The sequence below is a fragment of the Hyaena hyaena genome, unplaced genomic scaffold (assembly GCF_003009895.1).
Source record: "Hyaena hyaena isolate Hyena2069 unplaced genomic scaffold, ASM300989v1 scaffold_26, whole genome shotgun sequence".
In the NCBI taxonomy this organism is placed as follows: Eukaryota; Metazoa; Chordata; class Mammalia; order Carnivora; family Hyaenidae; genus Hyaena; species Hyaena hyaena.
Window position 1 is genome coordinate 2,921,159 of NW_024080658.1, and position 24,583 is coordinate 2,945,741.

The 24,583-nt window shown below is 40.3% G+C and overlaps 1 protein-coding gene across 3 annotated transcripts in view; it reads left to right on the top strand.

The window, feature by feature from the left end:
* The window catches only part of SAMD12 (sterile alpha motif domain containing 12), a 398,489-nt gene that overhangs the window by 167,271 nt on the left and 206,635 nt on the right, over positions 1 to 24,583 (top strand). For all 3 annotated transcript variants that reach the window (XM_039227211.1, XM_039227213.1, XM_039227212.1), the window contains exon 3: positions 3,466 to 3,595. In XM_039227211.1, the coding sequence (XP_039083142.1) occupies positions 3,466 to 3,595 (130 nt within the window). The remainder of the gene's footprint in view (positions 1 to 3,465; positions 3,596 to 24,583) is intronic.

Here is a 24,583-nt window from a genome sequence, read left to right on the forward strand (position 1 = left end):
CTTAACCAGTTAATATGTGGCAAACTAATAACAGTTTCATAATGAAGCTAAGGCTAAGAATTGGCTAATGGGGCCAGTACTTTTATCACTACTGATTAAGAAGAGACCAGCAATTGCCCAATGATAGGCATGTTTATTCCTCCCCATTTTATTTATGCCAGTTTACATGGAGGCAGCTCCCTGTAGGTTCCTGCAGTCTTAAGAATCTATGCCTAAATCATTGAGTTTATTGTTGTCCAAGCAAGTGATACCAAGTTACTGTTTAGTAAGAGGATATTCTGAAGGAAATGCAAGGCACCTCCTTGCATGTTAGCCTCAGAACACCTGAATTTATGACAAAGGGAAACTTTGTAACAAAAGCATATTGGGGGGCTGATGAGGATGCATCCTGAGTTCACTTGGCATGTATGGGTTAATCTCGACCTGAAGCCCAGTTGAGGAGGCTTAACTTCATGCCAAGGGCCATCTGTTTCCTAAGAAATGAGCAAGTTAAAGATGACCTTCCAGAAAATTTAGTATATCGATATATAAGCAACTTCACCCACTTCTCTTTTCCTTCCTAATTTACAGCCATCTATGATTGGTTTATAGGAGGTTTCAAAACACTTGATTAGCTTTACTTGCAGGAAACTTGTAAAGGGTTTCAGGGTAATGATGTGTCAGCTATGAACTCATTCAGTTAATCTGAAGAAAAAACTTTTAGAGCAGGAAGGAGCCAGATTCAGAGGTGCTGACTTGTAAAACACGATGGTAAGTGCATTTCTAGCTAAAAGAGCCAAAATTCTAGTTTCCTAATCATGGAAAGAAAAACCGGGAATGATGAGCAAAATAAGAAGCAACTAAACAACAAAACGTTCACTCATTTGCACCATCCACCCAGAGGCCCTTGTCGCTCATCAAAATTATAACAGTTGATACGGGTGCATACAGAGCTTCAAGGGACCATGGCTGGTAGCCTGTGACTCAGGAATATGAGGTAGAGGGAAGAGGCTGACACTTTTGACGAGAAGCCACATGGCAGCAAGACACAGTGGGTAGAAAGCAGCAAAAGGCTACATGTGAAATTCATTGCTGGGTTCATTTCATTAATCCGTTCACTTTTTTTTTTTATCCTGGCTGTATAGCATCTATTAAATGCACAAGGCATTCTGAAAGCATAGTTATAACAGATCTATCCTCACCAAGCATTTAACGTGGTATTCTAATTGTTACTAGCCTTACAGAACATGGTATCCTGAACTTTGTGATGAAAGACAAGAGTTTGTGATGCTCATAGATTATGAGTCAGGAATTGACTCGGCACAGCAGGGATGGCTTGCTCTGCAGCCTGGTGTCTGGGAGCCTCAGCTGGAAGATTTGAAAACTGATGGCCAGAACCATCTGCAACTTTTTGACTCATTTGTCTGATGGTTGGTGCTGGCTGTCAGCTGAAACATCAGTTGGGGGATTGGCCAAAATTTCTACACATGGTCTCTTCACATGGTCTGAGCCTCCCCATAGCATGTGGTTGGGTTCCAAACCTGAGTGCCAAAGAGGATAAGCTAGGCAAAAGTTGTATCTTTTTGTGACCTTGCCTTGGAAGTCACATAGATAGCATCAATTCCACTGTGCTCCACTGGCCAGGACCATTACAGACCTTGCCGAAATTTAAGGAGAAGGAACATCAACCCCAAATATCAGTGTAGGGATATCAAGTACAATGAATGAAAAGCAGATATATGTATATGTGTGTGTATATATGTACATGAATAAAATCATCCCTGAGAAATACAATCTACCATAATAAGAGTGAAAAAATTATCAAAGTAAACTAGCATAAAGTAAAAAATATTGCTCATGATAATTTTGTAAGTCATGACCAAAGAATCCTGTTGGAAATATACTAATAGAAAAAAATGCCTGAGCACTATATTTCACAAATGTGAATCACATGCGGTGACTTCTTTTATTATAAGTATCACTCTTGCCTTCATTTTTTTTAATTGACCAGCTGTTTTTAAACTCAAATTTGTTTTAAAAGCAAGCTAGGAGTGCCTGGATGACTCAGTCAGTTGAGCATCCAACTTTAGCTCAGGTCATGATCTCACAGATCATGGGTTTGAACCCTACATTAGTCTCTGTACTCACAACTCAGAGCCTGGAGCCTGCTTCAGATTCATTCTCTCTCTCTCTCTCTCCCTCTCTCCCTCTCTCCCTCCCTCCCCCCCCAAAATAAATAAACTAAAAATAAAAGCAAAGTAGATATTACTACTGAAAATAAAATTGATTTTTTGCCTTAATTTATTTGCTATAATACAAAAGTAACCTTAAATATAATCAAAACAAAATTGAACAGTTGTTAGTATGTTGCTTTCCAATGAAGGTTATGAGGCTGAGGTGAGCCCTCTTTGTCAAAAATGTTAGCAGGTGTTTGAAAGTTATTAAATCACAGTCCTACAAAATTGAGGCTCTCTTCTTGCCGTAATCTGAAAGACTGAAAGAGAAGTAAAAGTGAATGATCCCTAGTGAGAAGGTCAGTAATATTTAAGGCCAGGTCCAGGTGCTGCCCTAAATCCTTTAAAGAATTTTCTATATTACAATCCTACATTGTTGACAAACTCTGATACCAAATGATACAGAATTATAAATAGCTAAGCTTTCATCTTGCCTCAGCTAAGTTCTTAGGATCCATGAAGAAGACAGGATCCAGCGCAGAGCTAATGCACATTAAAGAATGAATGAATTTGTGACCTGTTATCTGTCAAAGGCTGGGTCCTAACACCTTTGTTTCATTTCATTTTGTTTCATAAACCCCTTCCTGAACGATCCATTGAGCAATAAAAGGCCTTGATTAGTTCGCTTCTACATTAGGTTTACCCACCCCATTTTCTTATTACCATTCTCCACATGCTAGCGGAATTGACTTTTTGCTTCCCTGCTGTGGCATAACTAACTAATTCCTAGACTTTACAGGACCACTTCCAGGCCAAACGTGCACTCTTTAGCATGTAGGTATCTAAATCTAATAACGTTCGTCCCTAAAATAATTATTAGCACCTGCCAGGGCTAGTGTTGCACTAGACCCTAGAGATCTCAGAGGGTAGCAAAAAATGGACACTTTGGGTGGAATACAAAGAAAGGCCACTTGGGGGCAGCTATTTCACCCCTAAAATTGATTTAAATGCTTAGCAACAGCATTGTCTTACTGTTGGAGTGTTTGTCAGAAAACACTACTTCCTGGGGATTTTTTCCTGTAGAGATGATAACTTGAGAATGAGTATAATTTTCATGGCCTTCTCCACCTACACCTTTTCTTCTGGTTTTCATGGGTGTGGAAAAGGTCTAGAGACGTCAGGAGAAAAAGAGCCAGATATTTATCTTCAGGGATTCCAGCCTGCAGCCCTGACCACACGCTCCAGGACTTCTTATAGTGCCTTTCTAGACATGGGGCTGACGTTAACAGACCTTTTCCTTCTTCATTTATAGTCGGCCACGGTGAAGCTGTCAAAACCAGTAGCTCTGTGGACTCAGCAGGATGTGTGCAAGTGGTTGAAGAAACATTGTCCGAATCAGTATCAGATCTACAGTGAGTCATTCAAACAGCATGACATAACTGGTAAAGTATGCGGCATCCAAAATATTTTACTCCCTCTTTCTCTCCCCATCACAGTGGCCTTTCCCATACCCTTACAATGAACTGCGTCTCCCTACTGAAATTTTCTAGCATGGGTTTGCTTACTTTGAAAGGAGGATGGATTCCAGATCCATGCAAGCTATGCTACTGAGTAAGCATAAGAAGTTCTAGAGAAGCACGGATTCTCAGTGTCTAGTACATGTATGTGGGAGTCAAGTGGAGGGCCTGGGTGAGGGACTCTAGAGGAAATATGTACCCATCCTAGAGAAAAGAAATGAAGTCTTTCAAATTAGCTGGGTTTACAGGATCAGTATTAGGTGTTCTAAGCAGGAAAGATTTCTAAACAGGAAAATTTTGAGGTGAATATGATAATACTAACTTACTGCCCCTGAGATGAATATCTTCAAAGCACAAATGAAGATTCCATTTACATCAAGGGGCTCTGACTATTATATTTGGAGGTCAAGAGGCACTTGGAAGCAGAAACTATGACAGTATAATGAACTGTAAAAGCCCTTAGGATCTTGTCTGTCAATTGGAGAACAGGGTGAGTGAGAAGAACCGATGGGGCCCACCGTGGGAGCCCCTCAGGATAAGGGGATCTGCTCCAAACTGCAGCTGCCCTCTCACCCTGAAGGTCTGTGTGAATACGGGCAGCATCCCTCCCCTCTTCCCTCCTTTCTTGCAAACACTGGTGAAATATGGGACGGAAAAACATAGTCTGTGCACCAAAACTGTGCTTCAAAGGGAAAGCGTGTTGAGAAGTCCTGATTCTAGTCCAGATTCTTTCCTTTTCTAAGAGAAAACTGTCCTCTAGTGGGAAAGTGACTTGATCTTGAGTAGCCCAGCACTGTGGATGCCAAGCCTCTTTGCAAACTGGGTGGTTTTCAAACTGTGTTCCGTGGAGCCCTTGGGTACGCTAAAGTTTGCCAAGGGGACAGAGGGTACACTTTGGGTCAAGATGGGTGTGTCAACTAAACCAGCTCCCTTTGTGTCTGTTTTACATGTTTGAATTATACAAAAAACTTCGTTTGGAAAAAAGGGTTCTAATACTAAGGAACATTTTTTCTTTTTCTTTTTTTAATGTTTATTTTTGAGAGAGCGCAAGTGGGGGAGGGGCAGAGAGCGAGGGAAACACAGGATCCAAAGCAGGCTTAAGCTCTGAGCTGTCAGCACAGAGTCCAGTGTGGGGTGCAAACTCACAAACCGTGAGATCATGAGCTGAGCCAAAGGCAGATGCTTAACGGATTCAACTACCCAGGTGCCACTAAAGAATATTTTCAAATGCTAAACTAGATTATCCTAGATATTCCTTCTGACCTGATTGGTAATGTTTTAATATTTATGGAACACACCCAAGTGTAGCTTAGGCTCAGTACTTAACAAAGTGAAGTGTTAAAATTGTACTTAATTCACTTTGCTTCCTCTGACCTGCAACTAGAATAATGGCTTTTTAATTTTTTTTTTTTTTTTTACATTTACTTATTTTTGAGAGACAGAGTGAGACAGAACGTGAGTAGGGGGAGGGGCAGAGACAGAAGAAGACACAGAATCCTAAGCAGGCTCCAGGTTCTGAGCCTCCGAGCAAGTGTTCAGCCCAGAGCCTGACACGGGGCTTGAACCCATGAACTGTGAGATCATGACCTGAGCTGAAGTCGGACACTTAAGTGACTGAGCCACCTAGGCGCCGTGAATAATGGCTTTTTAGATGAAATTCCTGAAGTTCTGAAGGCATGTCAGAACTTAGCTTAGATTCCAAGCATCTAATTTTTTTTTCCCTTAGGCCCTCCCTTAACAATATAAAAAATCCCATTCAGAGCCAGTTTTTCCACCCCTTAAGTAAATCAATCAGTTAGCAACCATTTGGCTGATTATGGTCACCTCGTCCCATAATGTGTGCTTGATGTTTCTTAATGCCTGTGTGATAGAGTAATGGCAAAGCCTTTTTCATGATCTTAGTTTAAAGAAGTGTTATCTTTTATTATGGGCAGGAATTATGCAATACCCTTGAGGGAAGGGTAGGCATTTATAATGGTTTGTTGAGAAGGAGCTTAACATCCCTTAGAAGTAAAGGTCTCACGCCTCAGTGCTTCAGAGTCAATGGTACCACTTCCCAAGGCTTTCTGCTAAGTGACATGAAGAAAGAGGGCGGGGACATGCGATACGTATTTCCAACACCTGTCATATTGCTTCTGGTGGCACATTTGGTCTCTATGAAATGCTACTGATACTGGTAAATCACGACTTTCTTGGAATCCTGGGCAAGCTGCTTTCGCTGGTTGAGTTATTTAACCTCCCTCATCATCTCCAAAATAAAGATGATAATAGTACCTGTCCCCAAGAGTTGTTGTGGAGATTAAATGAAATAATATTAAGAAAACCACTAAGTTGGCCATTTCTTAACACCTTCTAAATGCCAGCATTTTGCTATTTTTCATGTCAAGACTCATCTGGAGGTGTCTAAAAGCATACTCTTCATTCCAAGGGCAGCCTATTTTCAGCAAGAAAGGAAAGCAGAAAATTATTGGGGGCTTAGGGAACAGAGAGAATGATTTTACATTAACATTTGGCCCACATCTTTTTGACAATCAACTGTGAGAGACAGAAAGCCAGGCTCTTCCCCTGTTCTCTGGGCCTTGCCTCTCCAAAGGTGATTGTGAAATACCTGAGTGATCGCAAGCGCCAAGTGGTCAGATAATAAACGGGGACGCAGCTGGCCCGCAGCGACCAGCCCTGCGATGCTGGAAGCTGCGGCGATCTCCGTACCTTTGGAGACTAGGCTGTGATAAGCAGTTTCTCACAGGCAAAGAGGTCTGTGAAAAACTAAGACCTATGGTAACTGCTAGAGCAAACATCACCAGCCCCCGAAAACCAGTGGGCTGCTGAGGGTGAGAGCCAGCAGTGGTGACAGGTGCTGGGTCGAAGCCCAGAGCTGCAGCTTTGCTGTGGGCTCTTGTGAAGGTCAGTGGTGCCCTTCAGCTTTATCTGCAAAAAGGGGGCGGTACCAGGACCTGCCTCGTCCTAGTGTTGCTGTGAGAGGAGTTAGTGGGAAGCACGTGCTGAATGTTAGCTGCAGCTATTCTCCAAGTGCTGTTCTGATTTCTGGGAAAACAAACAACACACGTAAACGGTGTTGAACTCATCTATCTTTATTATCCTGAAAGTTGGGAAATGAGCAACGTGGGGGTGGGGGTCATGTTGAGGATGCAAGTGGGTTAGTCTAGGCTGGTAAATATCCTGTGCTTATCTGCAAGGCTGCAACAAAAATGCTCAGGCGCCTCTTATTTATGCCTAGATCCTCCTAAGTGTTGCTGTTCATTTGCTTTTTCTTAGTGTGGGTCTCTAGTAGCATGCTCATCAAGCAGGTGTGTTACACCAGTGTAACATGTAAGCAGTACCTAAATTTAGAGGCAGATAGTGCAGTGATGGCAAAGAAAAAGGACCTCTATTAAACAGGGGAAAGAAAAAAGGGCTTTCACAGACCCGAGTCTGATCCTCGCCACTTGTCTTCCACCCCCAGCCTTTGACAAGCGATAGCTATACACATTACACAAGTTAGTTGTTCATCAGTGAAATGAGAATAGATATTTTAAAGAGTTGTCAGGAGGATTAAATGGCACGATGCTCGCGAAGGGCCTGGCTTAACGCCTGATACATAGTAGACATTTATCCATTTGCAGGTATTTATGGAGCGCCGACTTTGTACCAGGTTTGGGGAATACAGAAATAAATAAGACGGTCAGTGGTCTGTGCAGGGAAAAAGTTGGGCTTCTGTGAAAAACTATACCTCGTCAATAGCACACCATTTGGGGCTGTCTAATTCCATGGAGCTGTTTTTACAACTCGGTAAGTTGTAGATAGGTGATAGCAATACAAAATAACCTTTGTTGTGGATGTGTAAATTCTGTCCCGTAGAGGTTCAGCTGGCTTTCCTAGCCGCTGTGGAAAAAGTGACTTTTGCCTGCCATTGGCACCTTCATTTTACTCTCCCAGATCTGCATGTGTTTGCTTTTTGGATTCTCCTCCGTAATATCTTTCTCCTGGTTATAATATCTTCCTTCTTCACTAATGAGTTAAAAAAAATCTTAAACATGTGTTCATTTTGTATTTTATGAGAGTACTGATTTTAACCTTTTTTGAAAATTCCTCTGTTTTAACATTAGTGGCTTAATTCATTTTTTATGTTTTAGGCAACAAGTCCACTCTATTAGTATTTTTATGCCTTTTGTATGAAGGACATTGAATTCTACACAAACATTCTCCCCTTTTCCTCCAAAATCTAAGAAAAGTTAAAATGCGTTTCAACATAGGAGCATTCAAAACCTTTTGCAAGTTTCCTGCTGGAATTTCTGAGAATCTCATTGTGTCCAGAAGGCACCTGCTATTTTGCGGCAGATGCGTTTAATCAGAGGAAAAGTTACTAGTGTTACCTCCCTGCAGAAGCACTCTTAAAAGGCATAAGATGGTTAGAACACCTGAGAGACATTAGGATGGATAGATTTAAATCATCAGATTAGGCTTGAAGGGAAGAAATTTGTCTATTTTCCTGTGCTTGCAAGATCCTCTCTCCAGCTTTCTGAGGCCAGCTTGGAATGCTGATGAGGAAGCTCTACTGGGGCCAGGTGTAAGCTCACAGGCAACTTTCAGATTCTCTTTTATGCACAGTTAAGAATATTTTCAGGTTTGAGGCGATTTCAGCCCCTGGCTGTGCCTTGTGTTGTTCCCGTGGCTGCTGAAGTGAGTTTACCTCCTTCAGCATCAAGTTCTCCATCTGGAAAGGGTTCTTTCCCCTGCCAACTTGAAAGACTTATTTTTTATGGGTGAAGCCCTTAGAGTTCCCCAGAATATAAAATATCTTTAAAAGCTATTTTGAATGTGTAAAAGGTCTCCGAGGAGTCTGCTTTGTGGCACAGCAGTGGGAATTCCTCAGATGTCCAGATGTCTGCAGGAATAAATACTTATCGTATGAATATCCCCCACAAGTGGTCAGTATTGATTTGTACTTCCCAATGGTCTCCTGCAACATAAATGAATATTTCTGGTTCTTTTTGTGCTTTCAACCACCCGCCCCCGTACCTCTTTCTTTCTCCTCTTCAAAGTATTCTGCTGAGATGTAGCACCCTGAAATTTGGCACTTCTGCCTATGCTGTTGAACAGAAGGGAAACCTCTATCTCTTTCAGACCTCTGGCCTGTGGTTCTGTGAGTTTGCTAACATTGTGCCCTTCTGTGCTGATTTCTCTGTTTCACCCTTTACCTTTTGCCATTTGTCTTCCTCCTCTTTACTATGGTTAGAGTTACCCATGGGGTGTGTAGTTAACAAGTATCAAAGTTAGACCAATGGGGTGTGTAGTTAACAAGTATCAAAAGAAGAGGCATAGTTACTTTATGTGACATACCTCTGAGTACACTACTTATTAGAATCCAGTATAGCCACATAAAGTGTGGGCGTATTTAACTACAGACAGTGCCCCATCTGTACATTTTCTTGTTACTGTTTTCCCTCAGGATATTGTGTTTTACTTCTCTATGTCTTTGTATTTTGTGATGTATCTCTTTTTGCATGAACTGCTCTACATTTTTTATTGAATCTCAAGGAGCAGAGATCTGCATAGTGAAGGTTCTGACATCATCAAGGCTGAAATTTCCCAAAAGCTAATTTTCCAATAACAACATATATTGTTTTTAACCCCTTTTGATGGAGAAAGCTTACTAACATCACCTTTCACTCTTCAGAATTCCTAAACCAAGGGTGCTGAATCTGGTTGTCTAATGATTTCGGATAACAGACTTCTAAATGTTGGGAAAGGGGTTAGATGTCATCCCAGGTTTTATGAGGTCGATAAAACATTACTCCTTTAAATGAAAAATGTACTTGGAGACCAGAATATCAGTTTCATTCCAGATAAAGCTTTTTGGAGAATGTCGTTTGGGTCTTCAGACAAATTGGTTTGTTCAGACCATTTTCCCTCTGAATTAGGCATTTTGGGGGTGCCTAGGTGCCTCAGTCGGTTGAGCATCCAACTCTTAATTTCGGCTCAGGTCACGATCCCAGGATCGTGGGATTAAGCCCTGTATCAGGCTCCACACTGATCATGGAGCCTGCTTGTGATCTCTCTCCCTCTCCCTCTCCCCCTCCCTCTCTCGCCCTCCCCCTCTCCCTCTCCCCCTCTCAGATGTGCATACTCTTTCTCTAAAATAATAAACAAGTAAAAATAGGCCTTGCCCTCTCAGGCATGACCATGCCCCTTTTGCCACATAGCAGAAAGCAGATTACATGAGGCACGCAGGTCACAGGAGAGGAAAGAACATTGCATGTGGCTGATCAAGCCCAGTTCCTGCTTCCAAAGGCACCAGACAGAAGGCAGGAGAGGATCCAGGACTGTTCATCCAGGAAGTGCTTCTACAAGAGACTAGGAAGAGTGGGGAAGACGGACCCCCTTATTGAATCAGCCAGATGCCTCCTTGTGTACGTAGAGAGCCGACCAGCCACATTTGCTCAGACAGCTCCAGGAACGAGCATTTCATAACTTTGAAAAGTAACCTGTCTTTTATCTAAGCGTTTGGAGTGGTGGTGGTTTCAGGCTTTGGTTTTTCTTCCTCTCTTTTCCCTTTAAGCTGCTGGCCTGCCAACCTGCTTTGCAGGCATCGGATGCTATGCTCTTTTCTACCATCCTCAGAGCCGTTAGTGTACCGAGATAATCCCAGCTTCCGCTAAGGCTCTAGTTCAGACACTGTCTCCTCCAGAAAGCCTTTCTTACTCCTCTGGATTAAGCAGCCCACCCTGTAGGTCCCAGGGTAAGCCCTCTTGTACGAGTTGTCACATTAAGTTGATAGGTAGAAAGTTTAATTATTAGAAAATTCTGCCGAGGTTTAACTGAAACCCACCTGTGGGTCTTGTTTAGGCTCCGTGTTAGAAACCTTTGCTGAGGAAGGCCCTTGACGACTGCTCCAAGGACAGCTTGTTGCCTCCAGGCCTCGGTGGAACCATGGCCCAGTCCCCCAATCCGTTCCTTCATCCCAGCCGACTGTTGCTTGGAGATCCCAAAATGTCTGCTCCTGAGTTTCTTCATCTCTAGTAGATGTCCTCCTTCTGCTACGCTGAGAAGGTATAGACTATCTGACGACATTTCCCTGAATATTTTTTCCCCTCCACTCCATCTTCCAGAAGATGATATGACCCTGTTCTCTTTTACAGATAACTTTTCTTACTCTGATTTAACCAGGCTTCCCCTATCATTCCCCTGGGTCCTTACTTCTTCAGTTATAGTCACCCTGTCTTGCATCTGGCTACACTGGCTTCCTCCTTTTCTCTAAATAGTTCCATTCTATCCCCTTGACCAGTTCCTTTCTATTCACTTCATTATTTTTTAAATCACCATTAATTTGTATATTTGAAAAATGTATATAGCCACAACCATATGCCAAACAGAACACCACACCCAACAACTTGAGAACACACGCTCTTTTCAAGTTCATGAGAATTATCTACTGTGATACACTGCACACAAGGGTATAAATAAATTTCAGCAAATTTCAAACTCTTTTTTTTTAATGTTTTATTTATTTTTGAGAGAGAGAGAGACACACACAGTGTGATCAGGGGAGGGTCAGAGAGAGAGAAAGACACAGAATCCTAAGACAGGCTCCAGGCTCTGAGCTAGCTGTCAGCACAGAGCCCAACACAGGGCTCGAACCCACGAACTGCAAGAACATGACCTGAGCCAAAGCTAGACGCCTAACGGGCTGAGCCACCCAGGCACCCCATTTTTTAAAATAAATCTCAGCAAATTTCAAAACATTGAAGTCTTACAGGGCTCATTCTTTGACCACAACAGAATTTAATTAGGAATTGTTCATAAGATCTCCAGAAAAATCCCAAATATTTAGAAATTTAATACACACCCAGAAACTGCATGGGTAAAGAAAACACAACAGAAATGAGAAAATATTTTGAACAGAATGATAATAGAAACATGAATATTCCAAATATCAGTCTTGTGAAGGTACAGTACAACTTAGAGGAAAACTATATCACTAAATACCTGTATTAAAAAAGACTTGAAATCAGTAAATGTTTACCTTAAGACATTAGAACAGAATACACATCCAAAGGAAGAGCTGAAGCCAGTGACACAAACATATCAACAATAAAGAAAATTAACAAAAGTGAAGTTGATTCTTTGAAGAGATAACAAAATTGGTAAATATTTACCTAGACCAAATCAGGAAAATAGACAATATCAAGAAAGAAAGTGGAGGGTATCATTAAATTTTCTGTATACATTAAAAAAAATAAGAAAATAGTGTGAACAAGTTTATGCCAATATACTTAGATGAAATGGACACATTCCTTCAAAACTATAACTTAGCACTCACTCAAAACTAGAAAATGTAAATAGCCACATATATTCTAATAAATTTTAAATTAGAGTCCCGGCCACACGCAGAGCTTAAGACCTGAAGCCTTTTACAATGAATTCAAATAAGAGTAACCAAACCTGTGCAGGTTCTTTCAGAAAAGAGAGGAAAATGGGAGTGCTTCCAAACTCATAAATTCAGAATAACCATAACACCAGTACCTGACAAAGATACTATAAGAATAATATGGCATAGACCAATGTCTTTCATGAGCATAAACCTAAAAGCCTTGACAAAAGACAAATAAATTGAATGTAGCAATAAACAAAATGATACTATATCATGATTGTGTGTGCCTAGGAATTCAGGGTTAAGATTTTGAAAATTCAGGTTGATTCAGTACATTAATAAAAAAATGCAGAAATATCTATATTAAAAAAGGTATACCTTTTTTGCACCAGATGCAGAAGGCTTAATATTTCAGCTTTCATAGGTGAAGACCTTGGATGTCATCACTCTGGTCCTTATAACAGGAATAAGCTGGACAAAATAAAAATGATTTTGTTGGGACCTATCAAAGAACTGATGTCACAAGGCAGGTCATCACCCTGAAATCTGGAGAGTATGAGATGCAGAAGTTGCAGTACCGAAGGCCTGCCGAGCTGGAGCGGAAGCCAACCCGATAATAACGGACAAAGGATTTGGGCACTTTGCAAGAAGTTGAAAGGATAGACAATAAGAACATGAAAATATGCTAAGGAATATTAAGTCACCAAGAAAAATGCAAATAAAACCACAGTGAGATACCACTTCATAGTCAGTAAAATGGCTTAAATTCAAATGACTGGCAATAGTGAGGGTTGCTGAGTATACATAGCAACTAGATTTCTCAGATAGTGTTACCGAGTATAATATGGTGCCATCTGATTCAAAAATTGCAAAGTTTTTTTATGTGGTTAATTACACAATTATTAAATGATCCTGCAAATCTGCTCTTAGGTATTTATCCAAAATAATTGGAAACATATATTCCAATATATGTTTATTTATTCCAATAAAAATTCCAGTCCACTAATATCCAAAGGAGTGTTACTCAGAGTGACAAAAATTCTAAACAATCCGTAGGTCCCTCAGGAGATTATAGACTAGTGGATAAACTGGTCTATATTCACACCAAAAGCACTGCTGGGCAGTAAAAAGGAGCCAGCTACTGATGCGTGCAACGTGAAAGCATCTCACGTGCTGAGTGAAGGAAGTTAGAAACACGAGAGTACACACGGTGTGATTCCATCTTGTGAAATCCTAAAACACAAAATTGGCAGTGGTGGCTTTCAGATCAATGGTTGTTTGGATTTGGGTGTGGAGGGGAGATGGGGAAGAAGAGCAAAGGAACTTTCTGTGGTAATGAAAAGGCTTATATCTTTGTCAGAAGTTATCAACTTGGCACCTTCGATGTGTGAAATTTGTTGTATGTAAATTATATCTTAACGGTGGTTTTTAGAGACTTGTGTGCTTTCCAAATTTTCTAAAATGGCATAGTGTTTTTTAAAAGGAGAAAATGAAAATGTCATCCTATGTCTTTCCATACGGACTGTTGGATCATTTCTATTAAAGATGATGGAGGTGGATCTATAGTCATCTTCTATTATAAAACCATCTATATTATATTCATCTATGTTATGAACATATAGGTATAAATGTATGTAACATATAGTCTGATACAGCATACTATAAATATACATGACTGTAAAGAAAGGTACCTACTATATATATAAAGAAATTGAGTTTGAAAATCCACTTGGTGCATTTTTCACTGGAAGAATAATTGGAAGATACCAGAACATTCTTATAAAGGAAGGCACGATTTTACCAATTGTTGGAAGATGACAGCTGACAAAAGAGCAGCTCTGCTCTCGCACTGAGACTCTGCTTGTCTGAGCAACACTTGTGTAGCCAAGACTTTTGCCTTTCACAGATGACTTAAATCTCAGAAAATATTTTTGCAATAGCATATAATTGCCACCTCAGTGTTTCACTCATTCATATTTTTTAATTAAAAATTACCCTCACCACCCTTTTATGAACTGAAGGAATTTTGACACACACACAAAATCTCATTTAAAAACACACTAAATTTTACTTTAAGAAAAGAGTACGTTATCTCTCCTATTTGCATCACAGAATGTGCCGCCCTAAGGGGACCTTCCCTGATATTCTAAATGCAGCATTTACTTAAAGTTATCTTTGAGAAGATGAGAATGGTGATCACGTAATGATCACCTATTTGTTTCATACATCAAAGAGCTAGAAGGAATTTTTTTTTTCTTTTAACCAATCGCATAGACTTAAATGATCAGGACTACTCTTACAGGTGGGAGGATTTTTACTTGCTCCCTGATTCAGTTTTTTCTTGGATGATCTCCTGCCTCCCCTCACTGCTTTTCTCAGTTCTGTAGTTTGCAAAACTGGGCCTTGAAGGGAAAGGCTTGCCTAGGTATCAGGACCAGGGAATGCAGGGCTGGGGTCAGGAGCTAGCTCTGCACGTTTGGATAGTTACAAAGGATTTGAGAAAGCCTGGATTGTGGAGACCCATGATAGGGTCCTCTGCACTAATTATTCACTTTGTGTGGCCTTGGAAAGACTGTTTTACCTGCCTGAGCTTCAGTTTCCCTTTCTCAAAGATATTATGTGTGTCTTACAAAGTTGCTACTAGTTGTTACTATTACTGATCTGTGATTAAATGGACTACATATATAGGTTTATAATAGGCAAAAGAGAGTATAGAAATCACTTTTCAAGACTCCTTGGGGTCGGGGGGCCTCAGTCAGTTAAGTATCCATCTCTTGATTTCAGCTCAGGTCATGATCTCACATTGGGAGGTCAGGCTCCATGCTCAGTGTGGAGCCTGCTTGGAATTCTCTTTCTCCTTCTTTCTCTGCCCCTTGCCCACTCACACTTTCTCTCCCAAAATAAACAAACAAACATTTTAAAAAATTTGCATGTTTACATGCCAGGGACTCCAATAAGTTCTTTGCATACTTTATTTAATTTTATTGTCACAGTAACCCCATAAGGGAATATTATTTCTGTTTTACGAATGAGTCAAATGACTCTCCGAAAACTTAAGTATCTCGTCACATGTCATAGAAGCCTAAAAATGGCAAAGTCAGAGTTTTAACCCAGGGCTGTCTGAACCCGAAGTTCAGAGGGCTGACCTCTGTGCTATGAAAGATAGCATCTTATAAGTATAAGCAAGTGATGAAAGATAAGCAACACAAGAGTAAACACCAGAGAAGACTTGAGAAGGAACTCTGATCTGTGATCCTGGTTGATCAGGAAGCCTGCTTGGAGGAGGCTCGATTTGTCCTGTGCAGGATATTAAAAGACAAAATCCCTGAAATATCAAGTTGTATTTGTGTATTTTGTTTGACTATCAGAGAACTTAACAAGAAAACAGCCTTTAAGCCATAGACCTCACCACGCCCTCTTGTGTCAGACGTTGGCTCTTCCCACACTGGGTTACCTGCCTGAGTCTGAAAAACATTTGGGTTTCTGAACCTGAGGATGGGTGGGTGATGGAGGTGGAGATAGACTAAAAGAGTAGACTGAGAGCTACATTAGAAGAGGCTTTGAATGTCAGGCTAAGGAAACCCAAGTTTCCTCTCCCGGATATCATTCAGAGAACTGACGAGTTCAGAACACTCGGGGAAAAAAATGGAAGATGTGGATGAGAGAGGTCACCACTCTGAATTGTTGGCCCAAATGGATCCTGGGTCAGGATCTATTGGATATTTCTTCCACCAGTCTCTGGCTTTTCCCTTTTCCCAGTCTCCAAAGGTGGGGCCACTCCTAGCTCCTTTTCCACAAAGCCCACCCCTCTCCCCTTTCATTATTCTGAGTAGGCACCAGTGGTGGTAAAGTTTCTTAACATTCCTTTCTGCAGTATCACATCTATTTTGACCCCTTCTAATGCGGTTTCTGAGGAAAAGATATTATGTCTCCCAAGGCCAAGCCCCAATCTGTGGTGTTCTCACTGCCTAGTGAACCTCCCACCTCCCCCACCAAGTTCTGTTATCTCTTCTTTGCCTTCCAGACTTTCTGCCTCCACTTTTGCATTCCAGTTTGAAGCCTTGCTGTATGCAGTGTACATCCCCTTCTTACTCCTCTTAACTGCACTCCTTCCGGTATAGGTCCAAGTCTCTGCCTGTCTCCTATGATCCTACTTCATGTCTCTTGGAGAAAGCATCTATTATTTTGTCTTTTTAAATCAGACTTGACCAGGTCTCTTCCTGCTTAAAAAGACTTAGTGCCTACTGGATAAAGTCCAGATTCTTAAGCTGGGAGTACAAGGCCTTTGAGGAATCTTCCCCAGGTTCATTTGCAGCCAGTCCCTGAATCCATCCTATCCCGTAACCTCAGCAGACCACTCTCACCCGTGCCCCACGGTCCACCTAGTGAAGCTGCAGTAATTTGTGAGGCCTAACTCCAGTTATTCCTCTCTTCCCCACCCTCCCTGGGCCTTTCCAAACAAAATTAATTTTTCCATTCTCTATTTCCTTCATATTTTTTGCGGTGAATAACCGCTGTTGTTAGTATTAAAACACTTATAACATTATATTAACTTTACTTAGTTACATGTTTATCTTCCTTCCATCAGCCCAGAAACTCCGATAGGGTAGAAATAGCATCTGGTTTATCTTACTATCTCTAGCTGTGTTAATCCAATACCTGGCATAAAATTGGCATTTAATAAGTGTTGATTGAATTAAATTGAGTTTGTTCTTCCTTTGATAGACTTAGCACTGAACTTAAAGCCCTTCTTCATTTCCGTTGATAAGAATACTTGACGAGTCCTTCAGTTTCCTGATTTGCCTTCTTTTCACGAAGCCCATCCTACACTTTTCTATCTGTAGCTTCTTATAATTACATCTACTGATTTTCAAGTCTCTTTTCTTGTCTCATTCTTGGAGAAGCCCCATTTTACTATTTTTCTTAACAAACCCCTATGTTAGATCTGTACTAACTCCCAAAATGCCATTTTTAAGTGGACTTGAATGACAGACTCTCAAAGTTTTGCAGGATCCAGAGCCCCATATTCAGACAGGTCTTCCCAGGAATGTTTTGGCAGGATGTGTCTAGATTCCTGTTCTGTGTCAAGGGTGATTGTCACAGTGTCGTGGAAGCTTGTTGGGCCTGGTGAAATTCAAGAGACAGGTGTTATTTTGGAAGATGGAAAGAATATCCTTTACCTGGAAACTTCTGTTTAGGGCAGCATAGCAGGAATCCAAAGTCAGTCCCACTATGCATACATTTTGTACAGATTTGCCAGTGTTTCACAGGTAACAAAAGCATAATACAAATATAGCATTATGGTTTCAGACATCCATAGTGTCTGGATTTGGGAACAGCAGTCCTAGATTTTTATTCTCAACTCTTCATGGCAAATTAGCTAACCCCAAACTGCTTTAATGACATTGACACTGTCTCAGAGGTTATAACTACACCGGAGAAATGAGAACAGTGAGTGGGTGAAATAGGGTTACAGTTGAACCCTATAAAATTGTCAATATTGAATAATTTTCACCAACAAAATGGCAGTTTCATTAGGCTTACCCTGATAGTGGAATATGTATCTTGTTTAAAAGAAAGTAGGTAATAAGTAAAATAAGGTTTTTGAAAGTTTTGAGAGTTAACTAATGTGCCAAGCAGCAGTAAGCACTTTTTATGCATCAACTCATTTAATACTCTAACAACTCTAAGATGTATTATCCTTCTCTTCACCTATGGGGAAGCTGAGACACAGAGGTTATGACTTCCTCAAGCTGGTACAGCTAATAATGTGCAGTGAATATTGCAATAGCCTAAGAAGGATTCTTCTAGCCCCGGGGTTGGCAAACTTCTTTTGTAAAGGGCCAGGTAAGGCCATTTGGCTTTGCAGGTCATATGGTCTTTGTCTCAACAACTGGACTCTATGCAGTATGTAAATTAATGAGGTAGCTGTGTTCCAATAAAACTTTATTTATAAAAATAGGCAGCAGGCTGGGTTTGGCCTACAGGCTAGAGTGTATAGATCCCTATTCTAACCTCTTCCTCCCTATCCCCAAATATGTATTCTCAGTGATAGTTATAAAAGAAATTTGGAAGTTATAGTTTTTAAAAAGTGTATTACTTTTCCTTTTTATATATCCAATGTAGAAAAATTAGAAAATGTACATACACAAAAAAGGAAAACATATTAAAATCCCCCTCTGATTCCAAAATTCAGAAATAATCACTGGCATAAAGATTTTGATGTGTATCCTTTCAGATTATTGTCTCTGCACACTTATTTATAAGAATGTTATCAAACCTTAGTGGCATAGCCTCTTTTTAAGTCACTTAAAAATACATTTATATGACAAATACATTTTCATGTCAAATGCAAACTATTTTCTTTGGCTATTAGTGACTAGTCTCTGGATGTTGTATATATTTACACTTTTGAGATAAATTGTGTTTCTGGTTCCATTAGCTCCTCTATTTCACGCCCACCCTCCCTTCCCTGACTGTGCCTGTCCTACATTCTTCATTGTATTCTGGACTCACGGTTTTCTTTCTCTAGTACTTTTACCTCTGATATTGATCTCCCTTCACCTTTGCCCTGGTGATGGCCAGCCACAGGAGTGGAACCAGCACTGTAGGTAAATGGGCACTAGAAAAGTAATGCATCTCCAAGTCCGCGTCACTGTCCTCTGTAGATGCCACCCTTGGGGGCAGCGTAATTTCTTTGAATGTTTTCTTTCTGTGTGCTTCCCTCTTCCCCAAGGCTCCTCCAAAGGAGACGCTTGCACAGCTTTTCTTAAATTCATTAAATTTTCAGTGTCTTTTCCCCATAGTTGGTGTGCGACAGGCAACTCAATACAGGAGGACATTAGAATTCCTTCCGGGGAGAGAAAATACAGTGAGCAGTTTCAAAAGGTCGCATGTTGCCACAGTGTCCTTCTTGATAAATCTTTCAGAGTATGGTGAGGTGTAGCTAGAGGGGAAGGATGGGATTGCTGTAGTCATTCCAGAAGAATCTTAATCTCCAATCTGCCTTTGGCAGTAAATTCACGGTGATGATCAGTTGAGCACAAAGCAAAGGGGTGGAGGGGGGGTGGACAAGATGTAGTTACCTCTGCTTTTGCAAAATGTGCTACCACTAAATTCAAGACTAGCCTGTCTCCCAACAAACGTGGACAGCTGTAGGGTAAAGGATGCGGTGATGGCTGGGTACTGATACAAAGTGCTGCTATAAAATGTGAAAGAGAAGCCTCTGTTTCTCTAAGCAATTTCCTGAATGTGTTTAGTTAACCATTCTGTGGATCTCCCTAGAATCTCTGATTGTTTTATTCGTTAAAAACTTCCCACTGACATTTGTATCACACCTGAAATTTATAAAAGTGATATTTCAAACACATTATCTAAGTGTGAGTCTCTTCAGATGAGGACTCTGAAACTCAGAAGTTAAGCAAATTGACCCAGACCTCATGGCCAGTAGATGGCAGTACTCAGCTCTTGACACCTAAGGCTACATTCTTTGATCCAGACCGAGTTGGGATTTGCCTTCTTTAACTCTCATTATTTTGCCCTTTGTTAAGTCCTCAACACAATTATATTTCTCTATTATAGAACATGTTTGCTGTTCTATGCTATAGAATACACAAACTGTAGGGGAAGATTTTTGACACCAAGAAGAAGGTTGCCTTAGGAGATTCAGAACTCCAGAATGGTGTATTTATGCCAAGCACAGTTGTTCATGATCATTTAGTGCTGAAGCTCTTAGTCACCAAGAGATATTGTTACCTTTAACTAGAAATAGAAGGGAAAGGAAAATTATAACAAAACCCATTTTTGAGATAATTAGCAAAATGTCAGGGACAGATGGACTAGAAACTATGGAAAAACATATGTTTTACTGATGTTTTCTCTTTGATCATATGTTGGATGCTGTAATGGCAAAAGCCTGTTTCCTGGCTTGAAAACTATCCTTTTCCTTTTTTCTGCTTTTTATTTAAAAAACTGGCTGGCTTTCTCTTGGAAGTTTTTGTAGTCTGTATTCCTCCGTCTTTATCACCTTTGGCTGCACACACTTGAGTCAGATTTTCTTAGTACATTCAAAAGGACTAGGAAGTAAATTGAATCTACAAAGAGGACTACTCTGCTTCTTAGAAGTAGTATCAATAGAAACAATTATTACATATACCAAGAGGGTAAAACCAGGTCGCAGTCAGAAAGTAATCAATAGTAGACTACCTACTTTTGAAACTTCATAGTTTAAGAAGGTAAGTGTTACAAATATACCCTCATTTATTTGTGACCCACTACCTGCCAATTCACAAAAATTGAACAAGTGCATAAAAATGGCACATGTTAGTCACTGGAGAAACAGGAATTGCCCAAGTGGAAGGAAAGAGAGAAGAAAAGAAAGGATCAACTGGAAGGAAGGCCAGCAATGTACTAGCCAAGTAAACTTGCGTAGGTCATACATCTGAAATGGCGCTCAAATTTCTCATCTGCAAAACAGTGGAGTTTGAGTAGAAAACCTCTCAAGTGTGTTTTTAACAGTAAGATTCTATCGGGCATTTAGCAGTTGACTCTAAAGAAATCTTTGTTGATAAGAGGCGATGACACAAGATGGTACAGTGAATTGTTCTGCTCACGGTGTATCTAATTTTGTTTCAGTGCCCATTGACAGCTTACAGTGTTTGGAAAAAATAGCATTTCTTTTCATTGCACATATAATGTAGTTTGGACCTTAGATTTTTTAAGTAGAATCTTCCTTTTTCAGGGCGCCTGGGTGGCTTAGTCGGTTAAGCGTCCGACTTTCGCTTAGGTCATGATCTCGCAGTTCGTGGGTTCGAGCCCCGCCTCGGGCTCTGTGCTGACTGCCAGCTCAGAGCCTGGAGCCTGCTTCAGAGTCTGTGTCTCCCTCTCTCTCTGACCCTCCCCTGCTCACGCTGTCTCTCTCTCTCTCTCTCTCTCTCTCTCCTAGAAATAAATATAAAACATTAAAAAACAATTAAAAAAAAAAGAATCTTCCTTTTTCATTCCAGTAATTTGTTTACTTACTGAATATTTTATCATTATCTCAATTGAAGTTCAATTATTTGTGGATTAGATAATTTGTAATTTATTATAAATTGCTAATTTGTGGATCATTCATTACCTACTAATTGTTCAATTATCCTTAAATTAGTGTTCATTAATTTACTCAATAAACATTTGCTCAGCAATTACTAAATGGTCAACACTACCAGAATGGAGGCACAAAGAAGCATGAGAAGGAGGTTGGGCTCCTTCTTTAAAGAAGGAATTCACTTTGTGTCACTTCTGAGAAACCGGATCTTCTTTGGTATACAGACACATATGTTCACATCTCTTCATTAATGTAATTTTGTTTATCTCCATATTAAAAAAAAAAAACGCCAAGGGACTCCTGGTTGGCTCAGTCTTTAAGCCTCCTACTCTTGATTTTTGGCTCAGGTTATGATCTCAAGATCATGAGATTGAGCCCCTCATTGGAGCCTCCTTGGGATTCTCTCTCCTGCTAGCTCCTGCTCCTCTCCCGCCACCTCGACTCTGGTACTCACATGTGTGCATGTTCTCAGGAAAAAAGAAAATCCAGAAGAAAGATGAAATTTAGAAACTGTTATTTGATGCCTTTTTTCCCCCAAGATTGGTAAAATTAAAAAAAAAATGATAACCTGGAAACACTGAAAAATCAGAATGCACAAAGTTAATGGAATCATCAAAATCAGATTTTTGTAATATATAATCATAAATACTATGCATATATTACTCTTATAATATTTAAGTATTTGAGGGTTAAAAGGAGAAAAGATGGATGGACATACGGTGGCAGGGGAAGGAAGAGGAGGGGACAAGCCTGAAAGAGTTAAATGGTGTTTATTATCCTGGGGCATCTTTGTGCTTGTTATCATGGGGAATACTGGTCAGGCTAATCAAGCCCAAATGAATGAAACTCTGTACCATAAGATGGTTGGATTTTTCACACAGGACAATTCCTTCGATCTGGAATTTTGGCAGCTGTAACATTCAGTTCAACAAGCTAAATGTTGTTTTAGACGAAACTCAGTCTTTGTTATTTGATTGTGCCCAAGTTTAAAGATTTCCTTGATTTCAGTGGACTCCCTAGGGTACGTTGGAGATATACTAAGTAGAAGTGTAGTATCATCGGTTATCCTTTGCCAGAATTTGAATGATATGCCCTGGGGAAAAAAAAAATTAATGCCCCTGGGTCCTAAATTCTTTCCCTGGTCTGATTAACTTATTATCATTATGGTTAATAATAGCTACTGTAGTGAATATAGTTATAAAGCTCACCTCACGTCATACAGCATCTTCTCTCTGTACATCCAGCCTTTAATGCCATCACCCTGTGACTGAGATGGACAACACATATTGCAAACGGCCTCCTCGATTCCACTTCAGTAGGAACTATTAAACTATTATTGGAACTGACCTGCCCTGATCTGATAGAAAGAAAACCCTATTCTCCTTTTATAACACAGAGCATTGATGTCTCTTATTCATTGTGCTGAGGGAAATGTGTCCAAAAACTTTAAAGGAAAAGGGGGAAAGCCACGCTAGAGAAATGGGGATATTGAGACAGTTTTAATGGAAGATTGGTTCCAGTCCTCCCAGGCCGCGGGCACACTTGGTCTGATGAAGCCCGCTCCTCAGTTCTAGCACTGAGTGGGCAGATCCTGACTTGTGAGTCACCCTTTCTGCCTGTGGAATGTGCCCTGGAGGTTTGCTTATTTGACTTATGTGGGTAGATTGGATAGCTCATTCCTAAAGCATACTTGGAAAAGGAGCCCATTTACCCTGGGGAGAATAGTTGCTGAAGACCTAGAGGAGAAAGTCTCCTCTTCTTTCTCTTTCAAAACCCTGGTAAGATTTGATTCAAGGTATGCTGGTCTTGAACATAAAGAAGAATCCTCAAATGCTTACCCAGCCAAATTTTTTCCCAATTCCTTATGACCTCTGGCCAAGAAGTGTCTTCCCCACCCTCTCATGTTATTCTCTGAACATAAAGCAACTAATTATTGGTAGCAGTCTACACATGAAAAAGTAATACCTTAGAACAAACAGGGTTATCTTTTCTTTTTCCTCCCCCAGTGGGTTTTCCTTACATCTACTGGAGGAGATGAGTCGTAGCTGGAAACAGAACAAACATGGCGGTGTGGCTCATTACATGGGTCTCATTTCACGTTCGAGGTACCAGTTAAATAATATCTTGGATGGAGGCAAAAACAAAAAAAGCACCTTTAGTAAAACAGTCTTCAGCAGAAATATTTGTGAAGGATTTTTTTTTCCTTTGTCCTAAGAAGTGTATAGCCTTTCCTTTTGAAAGAGAAGAGCTGGCAATATAATTTTTCAGTTGAGTTTTACAGTTGTTTTGAACTCCTCAAGGGGGAGCTTTCACACAAGCTAACTGGTATACTCACCTCTCAGGTTTGACTACTTTCACTGGGGACTTCTTTATCCATCCATTTAGTTTGAACAGGATTCTTCCTTTGATAGACAAGTTTTGCTATCTTAATTGACATGAAGGGAAATGACAGCCAATTAAATCTTTGAAATAATTATGTCAAGTTGTACTTGGATGTGAATTAACTTCATTGTTAGGTGTCCTACTACATGTAAGGGGAGTGCTCAGTCTGCTCAGTGTCCCCATGAGGGCATGAAAGCAATGACAACTGGGCCTTAGACACGTACATTTCATTAGGACATTCTTTGTGGGTAGGATTATTCAAACCTACCATTGCACATTGCTGCATAGGTAGTGCCAGTTTATGACTGCTATGAACGAGATTTCTCTCAGGTGTTCCCCACCCCACCTCCAAACCCTGTCCCTTCCACATGAATCTATTTCAGTGTAGAATGCCTATTTACCCTCACTTTTAACGTCTGGATGTATTGAAAGTTAAGTCCCATTGAAAGTCTTCTTTTACAAAAGTAAGAGAAAATGTAACAACTGGGTTTTCTTGCCTCATGGTTGAAATGAAGGTACATTGGGTACGAAGACGACTTCAGTTTTGCCCCCAACAAATACTAAAAAATTATTTCCTATAGCTTTTTTTTGGTATAAAATTCAGATATGGTAAATTGTCACTAAAATGTGGTTTTTGGCAGGTGATTGTTTGTCCTAATTCAGCCTCCCCATTATCCTCAAAGGTAATTCCCCTGGGGGAAAAGGTGAGCCCAAGAGATGGTGGAGAGTAACACATCTTTTTAGGACTCTTGGAAAGATAACGTTCTTTCATGAGAAATACAATCTTTTAAAGGCAAATGATTCTTCTAACTCTAAATACAGTAGGAGAGTATTTGTGGAATACAAATATTTGCAAACTCTTTATGAGAGCCCGCTTTAACCAAGCACCTAGTAAATGTTGCACAGGCTATTAATGACTTGCAAAACCTCCAGGTTGGGAAATACAGCTGTGCCCTTATGATCTGTCATTGGGCAGATAGGCAAGCCTGACAACAATTGTTTAATACCTTTTTTACCCATAAAGACTCCGATTCACTGAAAACATTCAAGATTTCAGCATATTTTCCTCCCA